We start from the raw sequence: 10,349 nt of genomic DNA on the forward strand, positions 1-10,349 counted from the left end.
TGCTTGGTATGACATCAACAGAAATTCAGTTACAAGTGTTTGTAATTGAAGGAGAAGTCGATACATCAACATGTCAACAAATAAAGAACAAAGTCGACAATATACTGAACGTCCTTTCCGAGACATTCCATGCTAATTCTAAATTTGCTCTCGTTTTCAAATGCAAAGCTACAGGATTTTGTGATAACAAGGAAAGTTTTGTGATCAATGTATCAGACTTTACAAAACCAACCTTTCAGTGTCCTCTCTGTTCAATTGGGAGAAAGCACATCATCAATTCAAAGGATGTCACAAAGTATAGGATACAGGTAATCAAACAAAATTGTTATATCCCTGCAGCAGAGAACATTTTTACAAGAATATATATTGTTTCTGTTCAAGATGGTGATTCTGGATCGAAGACATTTCTTACATGCATGTATGCATTCAAAATAATTTTTCGGTTATATCATCAACTCTTAGATAATTATTAATTTTGAAAATACAAAGTTTTGAAAATTTACATTTTAAAGGAATATGACAATGACGCTGAAATATCTCAAGCCATGGGAACATGCGAAGTGTCATCTTCTGGAAGTTCTGTATATATTGAGTCACATACCAAAGGTATATCAACAGTTAATACATATTCAGATTATTTTTTCGTAACTTTTATGTAATCTTGAACTTAACATAAATATCTATTTTCATGCAGTTTTTTTTCAAAATGTAAACTTGTTACTTGTCCACATAAGAGGTATTTGGTAAATTTCCACTAATGTTCATTTGTTTTATTTGACATGTTTGAGAAAGGACTTCATAATTTCTTTATTTGTAATTTGCAGTTACTGTGTTAATTTCAAATATTTTTTTCCATATCAATAAAACACTGGAGCTATACACTTTTCTAATTCAGATAACTTTGCCAAGATTCAAAAGTTATTGCAAATTGCAACTGATGCAGTAAGAATCTGCTTTGATAAATTCTTCCCTAAAGAGGATTTAGAAAAGACTTTGAAAGAAAATGAAACATTCATGAGAAGTGGACAATTTCGATTCCAACCACCCCAACTGGAGATCCTTTTCTCTCCTCAAGGTTACTTGCTGGCTTTTTCCTATGTTTAAATATTGAATGCTTCTATTTTCTATTCCTTTTGATGTATCTTAATTCATGTCGCGCCCAAATATAGCTGAAAAATTGCCGTCTTGGCGTTACACAGTATTCAATCAATCAATTAATTCATTCATTCATTTCACAAGATCAAGTAACTCAATGTTTATTTTTAAAAATCTTTCCTTGCTGTAATTTGACTGTTGTCGTCTGTGTTCATATAAGCCTTTCTCAGTTTTGCCTGGAATAATATATTAAAGATCAATACTAAGGGTAAAAGACAATAATATTTGTTAAATTAAGGAGGCTGGAGGGTCAACAAATTAATCCCAAATTAACCACCAGATTTAAATTATTTTTTTACACACGGTATCTTTAGCTGTCAACTATCATTTGACAAAGAAAAAATTCATATATTTTAGTTTTAGAATTTCATCATTTTGTAAATCTTTATATGGAGCTCTCCTTTTAAAGGAGATTGAAATAGTCTAAAAATGGCTGCCACCCCCTAGCCTCGTTAAGGGGAAATCACTCCTTCGAAGGTTTTTTTTTAACAGTGCAAAAAAATAAAGCATAATATCATTTTTGGCTCAATGTTTTACAGGACATTGGTATAAAAATATCTTTGAAAATCTCCCACAAAACCACTTTGGCTATGCATGATCAGTCACATTAATCTGCATACCACCTTTTCATTGGGATTCAATGACTGTGAAATAAAATTCAATAATATATGTGAAAAAGTGTTTCTTTAATATATTAAAAATGGTTAGTCTTCATCATCTACAAGCATCTTCTCGTAATATAGACTCATTTTTATTCAATGTCTGGCTCCAGGGGGGGTGTAATATTGGGCCACAAAAATGATGAACTATATGCGTTCCCATTATATTTCAAAGTAAAGTGACAATTTGAAGTAGTGTCTTAGCTACCTTCAAACATCTTTAGCCTAAAAAAGATGAAATGAGAGAAAAAACTATATAACACTTGATATATTACCCTGAAATTTTAGGATACTTTAGTGATTTGAAGTAAATTTTAATCAAATTTAAAACTTGGGTAAATTCTATTTACGATTTCTTATTCTTTATCTATTGAAAATGCGCAGCTTAAATATGTTTAAATGTTTTTAAGGAGGATCCAACACTGGTGTATCATCTTTATCTATGGACGTTACTATCATGTATAAATTATTAAGGAATTTCTCTGACATCGCTCCTCCTAGAAATGGATGGGGAAAGGAACCTAAAGTGGAGCACATTACAGAAAGTGACGACATAGAGAGGATCAGATTATATAGAAATAAGTACTCTCATGATGCTGGAAGTAATCACGTCATGAAGGATGATGTTTTCAACGTAATCTGGACTGACCTCTCCCAGGTGAGACATTTCCGCGAAGCGGATTTTAAAAAAGCGTAAACTGACCCAAACCATATTATACTCGATAATCTGGCCAAGAATTAGAGTCATTCCTTATAATTTAATTTTAAAATAATTAAACAACTGGGGATGTAAAATTGTGTTGTTTTTATTAGTTCAAATTTACCGCGCAATAATACAACCGTAGTAACGGAAGTGATGGGAAGCAAGGGGAGGTAAAAACTGATACATAGATCTAGCAGCCATGATGCTTGTTTACATGAGGTAAAATCGAGCAACTGTTTGAAGTTAAAGGTACATTCATTAAATCTGGAATTTTTCATGAATCCGAAGGACTGGAAATGAGAGGATTGATGGATACAGATGATTCAGCTGGTTGTCAAGGGGGTGTGTCCCCATACCAAACCAGATTATACAAAATGTTATGCGTTCCTTTTTGGAAATCAACCAATGAGAGACAAGAATACAAACAGAATTAAATTATTATAAAATGCTTTAATATAACATCAGAGTATTGTGTACTTGACTGACATTTAACTCTTTGCCTATCATGCCGTCTGTGACGTAATAGTAGCATTACATTTGTTACTATTTGATGACGTTATCCTTTTCCCCACAGCGCACTTGCGATTACGTGCTGAAAAGACGTGGTTTTGAAGGTGAATATTCACACGGTGTATGTAGCAATGGTTGTCGTATATATCGCCATAATATTCATGCAATCATCTTTAAAGTTGAATTCAAGTATTGATGGTTATTTCATCCTGTTTATTTTGTTTAAAATAATTCGTTCACGTGGAATAGTACAAAATCTTATCTTAGCTTACAACTTATTTATTTTAAATTGTGGAAAGGACTTATATACGCAGTGCCTGCTGTCCAATCCAATTATGTTTATCATAATAAAATATTGTTTAAATTAAAATTTATTTTAAATTTCAAATTTACACCTAAAACTTCAATGAAAATAATTATTTGATTTTTCAGACAGGGTGTCATTTTATGCTCGTGTTAAACAACGACACCCCACCCTCACCCCCACCCCCTCTTCTTATTTTTTCGGTACATGCATAACGATTTTATCGAAACTTGCAGTATCTTCAATTATAAATAAAAATAGAAATGAGATCTTGAAGAGAATGATTATCACTTATGAGGATTTTTATAAAAGTTATTTAATCGATTTTTTTAAGACAAAAAAGAAGTTATAGCTTTCAGCATATTTAATTTTTTTTATCAAGAGTTATTTGTTCTTACACACCAAATATTGTTGGAATATATCTCGTAATTTTATATTGAACAATAAAGTAGCGTATTGACTGTCGAAGGGAAACATTCATTTTCTAAGTTAAAATCTAACTGATCACATCTTCTTTTAATATTTTAGCCTATATAATAGTTGGATGAGATACTGCCGTCATTAAAATAATCAGTCTAAAACTAGCGTTATACATCCTTACTAGCCAAATTTTCCGATCTGAAATCTTCTGTGGTGGATCGGAAACCCTTGGCTAGCGAAGATTTAGGAATCTTTACACCTACAGGTACATATGGAGTACTAAAAAAATCATCACGTTTAAAAAGCCATGAAATAAAGAAAAAACTTTTCTATGGACTAAAGGTGAATTTGAAACAAAAAAACAATAAATAAATAATAAAAAAACCCATCAAAATGCAATATTTCTTTTCTTAAGAATGGAATTTTAACACATATTTAAAAACAATGTTATAGTTTACAAAAGGGGCCAAGAACTTCTCGGACGTAGTGGTCAGTACTGGACATTAACACGATGGTGCCCGAAGTATTCCAATTATTTGTGGAGCAAATCAAGGAGTACTTCTAAAAAGGTTTCTTTGGAAATGCATTAATTGTAGCTTTAGTTATTGAGAAATTAATATTAGTAGGTATTTCCACAATTTTTCCCAGTGTTGTCAAAGGAGTTACAATGTAATACATTTTGCTTTCATTATCATATTGAACGCGATGGATTTTATGAACATGCAGCGTCGATGCAGACGAAAACCTGTCCACTTTTAGAAAAAGAATAGTGTATCTAAAAAAAAAAAATCTATATAAAAAATTTGCAGAAAACTAATTCAGATTAATAAACATGGTATACAATAAAATTTTATTAATCAATCAGGATCTATCAGGAGTTGGTGCGAAGTAGATATACAGATTTTTCAATATCTATACATGTACTTTTGTGATTGCTCGGTTATCCCTATGATCATCAACTTATTTAAATTTACAATTAAGGGCATAAAAAATTGATTGTGTTTGTAAAAGATATGCAATTCTGACCGAAATAAATGTTCATATAAATCAGAATGGAGAATATACAGATAATCTCAATATACATGTATTTCAGTAATGAATTAAATATATTCTTACTACTTTTTCTTTCCGATATTTCATAGTTTATTTGGCAATTTTTAATTAACTTTTATTTCCCGACATTTATGAAAAAGTGAATTTCAGGTAATAAAACTGTTTGAAGACTTTCCTGACTGAAAATCAAAATCGAACAATAAATCATTGACATCAAAATAAATAAAGGTAAAAGTTTTGATTCGTTTTTAAAGAAAACCATGTTAAATTTGAGATCAGTATCATGTGTCTCGGACAAAGTGCAATCACTGATATAATATAATTCAAGTGTACTTGATTTTTTTCCTATCGATTATTCATAAACTTGGCAGACATAAAACTCACACCCCCCCCCACCCCCCCACCCCCCAAAAAAAACCCGGAAATACAAAAATGTCGGAAATGCTGAGCATAATCCCTGAAACGTTATAAATGAAGTACATAATTTCAAATCAGTCCTTCTATATAACAAGCTGTTGATCGAAGAAAAGAAATGCTAGAAATGCTGAATATACCGTTGATTCCGGAGATTAATGTAGGAAATATTTTAGATAGCTGTTGGTCAAAGATGTTTAACCCCCTCCCCCAAGAATGGAGTTACATTGCTCATCATACATGTATCTCTGCACTACCTTTTCTGTGAATAACAAGGTGGATGTCATATGGATTTTTTTCTATGTATAACGTAAACATATAGGTGGTGGAAGAATCACATCAGACCACATCGTTGTCCTCTTGTGGAAAGTTTACTCCTCTATTAAGTTTTTCTTAAACTTATCATTTCTAGTGTATGCAGTGTTGACAAACTTGAATCTAGAAATTACACGTATGATATATTCTTAAACTTCATGCGAAAGCGGATACGTGAATATTTTTAAATATACTGATAATATAAAAATATTCCTTAGGAATTATTTACCCACTTATAAAAATAATCACTGGACACATCTTTTAATTATATCCCCGTTCCGAAGCCAAGGAGAGAAGATCGCAGTTTTTGCAGCAACTAATCATCACAGATGCTTGAAATTTTCGCACATTCTCCACTGAGGCATGCTATATCGTGGGATCCATTTTTTAAAATCCGATCGATGTCAACTGCCTGTTAATCCGTGCGTCTGTCGTACAATACATAACACATTGCCTTTGCAGTTCCAGCAAGTATTTATATTGCAGATGCTTAAAATTTTAGCAAAAACTTTGTTGCGGCATGCCATAAAATGGAATTAATTTTCGTATGAACCTGATGTCAACTTCCTATGCCTGTATGCATATGCCCGTAACTGAACTGAACTGTATTTTCACATCAGAGGGTATTACTAGCTGACAGACTTTCCTAAAAAAAAAAATCAAACGAGTATGATGAATACTTGCATTAAATTTTCCCGAATACCTTGTTTTATGTATATACATATACGTATATTATTTTAAAAATCAATACATACGAGTAAGTGCAACATTTTTTTACGAATATTGGAAACGTTGACTCGATAACGAAATCATTAAATTTTAAATTAATCTACATCTTTTTCAACACGATATTGCCGTTTCTTAATTTTTTTTTTCTTTTCCAATTGTGTATGTATTTTTTTTTTATTGCCGTGTAAGGCGGAAACAAGAATTCAAATAAATCGTATTTTTACCAATTTGAATTTACATCGAACAAGGAATAAGATTAAATGTAAATTAAAACAAAGCTTTATTATATGAACAAAACCTCTTCCTTCTGTTGATTTCTGCACACACTTTTATCAATTATTTACATAAAATATTCATTTGTCGAATCTGATAAATTCTGGATCAAGGGTCCCATCTCACATAAGATTGGGAGACAACCACATCACCAACCCAGTGGTTCAATTGGTGAGCTTATTTAGTGTAAAAAAAAGACCTTCTTAATTTGTCTCGCATCCCAAGTTTCGTCTAATAAATCGATCGACTCGGACATATTAAAACGAGGAAAATATTCTTATTTTCGAAATATATTAGAATGGAATTAAAAAATATATTATTTATCATTTATTGTCATACCATCAAAACTTTACGGGGTATCAGAGCAGAAAACGTCAAAAAACGCAGTGTGCGTTAAAGTGCGTGATTGTGGGGTAAAGGTTTATGCGTTAAAATGCGTGATTGTGGGGCAACGGTATATGCGTTAAAATGCGTGACTGTGGGGAAGGGGGTTAAAGGTAGACAATTTGGTACCATTAGGGATTGAAAACCTTAGACACATTTTTCTATAGGTTGTCTGTCATTTTCACCGCCTATTAATCAAAATTTAAAAGCTTTGAACATGATTTAACCGAACCAGTAGTGAACCTGCTCTTCGTAGGAGACCAAAATTTCGCGTTACATCAAGTTAAAAGAGGGTTGAATTGTCTTGAAACAATCTAAGAAAAACGAAAATAAAGAATTTCAATCGCATAAGAATGATACGAAATCCTTGCTCGTGACAGTCTAATGTCAGCTCAAGCAGTCTGAATCATCCTTAAAGCTATGCTTTTACGTGTTAAACGCCCATGGATATTGACCAACAGGCCTCGGTGTGATGACGCACTGTAAAATATCCGAATCTATATCCCATTGAACACATTTGTGATTTTTATAAGGAATGTCAAAGCCCCCCCCCCCTTCCTACAATTTTAACGGTTTCGAAAATTCTATGCAGTAGGTGTGGCAGCAGATATGTCAACCTCCTATTTAGGGGTACATGATTTCCAAGAGTAAAGGATGTCTTGCGGTAATTAGAGAGAGCAATGTTCTTACTCCATAGAGATTATTTTGTGTGAATTTTCATTCTGAGGGTACACCATCTCTTTGACACTTTGCTTAAAATTCTGACGAGATACTTTCATGGAATTTATGCAACATCGATCTGAGATATGCATTATTAACAATGAATTATAAAAATAATTTATTGTTTGAATGTGTTCTTTAATACTCAGAAAATGTTAGGTGAACGCTAAGAAGTTTGGTTCAGTGTATTTATATTTTTTTTCTGTCTTTATTTGATTCTACATTTTTCTCAATTATTTCTGTTATTCTTTTCTCTTTAAAACTGTTTCTTTCAAAAAGCAGTTTTAAGAAAAACATTGCTTTTAAATTTTAATTGAATTGTCTAATGTATGAAAATAATGATTATAAAAGTAACTACTTTTCCATATGTTTAGTCAACAAATACCAAGGTACATGTATAAAAATATTTTTTTAAATTATAAGTGTTTAACAAATTATCTGTTTTATTATTTTCCAGGCTATACTAAGACTGAGTGGTGATGTTCTGAAGAGAAGAATAAGTGCAATATAACAGAGTGGATATCTTAGATTAGGGGAGAAAAAAATAACATTTATTGATATTCAAAGTTTCTAAAGAAAAAAAAAAGATGTCATCGTGATTATTTTCAGTCACTTCCACTGTAAAATTAAAGAATAAATGAAAGCAGTTGTTCAGTCAAGATAAACTTAAAAGCAAATTTCATATTCTGGTTGGCCCTGAAGTATTCCATATCTATATTTAATGCAACTTGATGCGTTTTTGTTCGTTACTGCATCTCTAATCATCGTAATGTAATCGATAGATACCATTTCGATTACTTTCATTTCTTCCGAGTTATTAATATTTTTAATTAATTTACATTGAAAACAGTCAACGTATTTATGCAGTGATAACCTACGTAATTTCTCTAAATATAACATTGTTTATTGATGAAGTCTAGTTCAAACACTTCATAAATATTTTTGATCCAGGCGATACATATCCTTATTGTATAAAAAGCTGTACATTTTTTTTTTAAAATTATACTTTACCACTTCGAATTGCTGCTTCTTATTTCATTAGTACATGTCCAATGGCTGTAAGTTTTGCCTACAACATATAGATAAATATTCATTTTTATTCTCCAGTCAATACTTAAATTAATACTTCAGTGTAATGCGTAAGATAACTGTACTATATGAATGTCATTACTGTAGAAAAATATTGTCCTTACTATTTTGGAAAGATTATTGATAATTTTTGTTATTACTCTTAGGTCAGTATATCCTAAAACCTTGAAAATAAGACGGATTTAATAATAAGCCAGTTTTGAAAATTAACCGCCTTTTTTATTGCATTGAAAATTACTCGAAAAAAGTGAGCTTTGAGCAATGGCGACTGCTAGACGTACCACAGCTCCAAGAGAAAGTTTGAACAGAGAATTTAAGCTTAGGGGTAAGCTTTAAAATAAAGGAAAAAACGTTTTCCTAAATGGCTTTATCAAGACTGGTCTATTTTATTATCATTTCTTACCTGGACTTCAAAAATATAGTTATCAAAGACTTATATCAACCCAAAAATATACAGAACAATCCATATATTGGTTATTTTTCGTGTATGTTAACATCACAACTTGAATTTATCCGCCATTTTTACTGACCTTGATACAGATAGATTGTACTTTCAATTGGGACAACAAATTAGAAATTAGTTCTAAAGGAGTGGATCTTTTAGGAATTCCCTTATTTAATCAATTATCAATTATGATTTATAATACAATATCTGAACATGGATAAATGTATTGTACTAATTAATATTAAACTTAAAACATATACCCTCATTGTGTTACACTATTAAAATGTATTTATAATTCAAAAAACGTATATATTAAAAACCTAACTGCAAAAACTTTTCTGCATTATCACGTTTGAAATGACAACAAATGTGAAACGAAATACAGGGTTGGAATTAATGCATTATATACTCTTGTTTCTCTTTTTTCCCATGTATACCGTGTAAAAAAGCAAAGATTTATATTTTTTATATACGAATGAGTGTAGTGCGAAAGTTGGTGTGTATAAGCTCTATTTGTACAAATTTAGTAAAATTTACTAAAATGTAAATGAACTGAGAGCACGGAATTAAAGCATCAAAACATCTGTTTTGTTTGTGTTTTATATGGAGAATCTAAAATAAAATCAAAAAATATTCACATTCGAAAAGAATCGTGTTCACCATTACTCAAATATTGAATTTCTTTATTTTTTTTCCACTCCACTGAAAAATAACTGTTCATATTCATTGCATCTAGAATGAACTTAAATATATATTGTTATGTTATTATTTATATAACCTTATTGGAAATGTAAATTATATGACATGTGTAAGCAAACTTTTCTTTCAAAAAATACATGTACCAACTCTTCAAAAAGGACCGTCATTTATTAAATGGCTTTGAAACTTGTATAAAAAAAATTCCTAGAAAATAAACAAATCAATAGCAATCTGGCAAAATTTTCGAAAAATATTTAAATGGAATTTATAGGTTATATGTGCATTTTTGCCCCATGATTTTCAAATTTAAAATCATACTAGTATGTGTTGTATGAAATGAAACATATATGGAGATAACACACAGTTGTAAAGTACGGTACTGGCAATGCTCACCTTTTTGACGGCACACATAATTTGGGTTCTACATTGTTTTTATTTCAGAAGAGAATAAAAAGTTATTCAATTTTAATTAGGTCA

The 10,349-nt window shown here is 30.9% G+C and overlaps 1 protein-coding gene across 1 annotated transcript; it reads left to right on the plus strand.

The window, feature by feature from the left end:
- Positions 1–513: 513 nt before the first annotated feature.
- Positions 514–9,739, plus strand: LOC134266248 (uncharacterized). The gene is made up of 4 exons (XM_062748471.1): positions 514–606; positions 896–1,075; positions 2,225–2,472; positions 8,097–9,739. Exons 1-4 carry the CDS (start codon positions 546–548, stop codon positions 8,148–8,150), a joined length of 543 nt encoding a protein of 180 aa, XP_062604455.1. The 5' UTR covers positions 514–545; the 3' UTR covers positions 8,151–9,739.
- Positions 9,740–10,349: the final 610 nt, after the last annotated feature.

This window comes from Saccostrea cucullata, unplaced genomic scaffold (genome assembly GCF_032062105.1).
Source record: "Saccostrea cucullata isolate Sc308-1 unplaced genomic scaffold, CSIRO_AGI_Scuc_v1 ctg10564, whole genome shotgun sequence".
Classification (NCBI taxonomy): domain Eukaryota; kingdom Metazoa; phylum Mollusca; class Bivalvia; order Ostreida; family Ostreidae; genus Saccostrea; species Saccostrea cuccullata.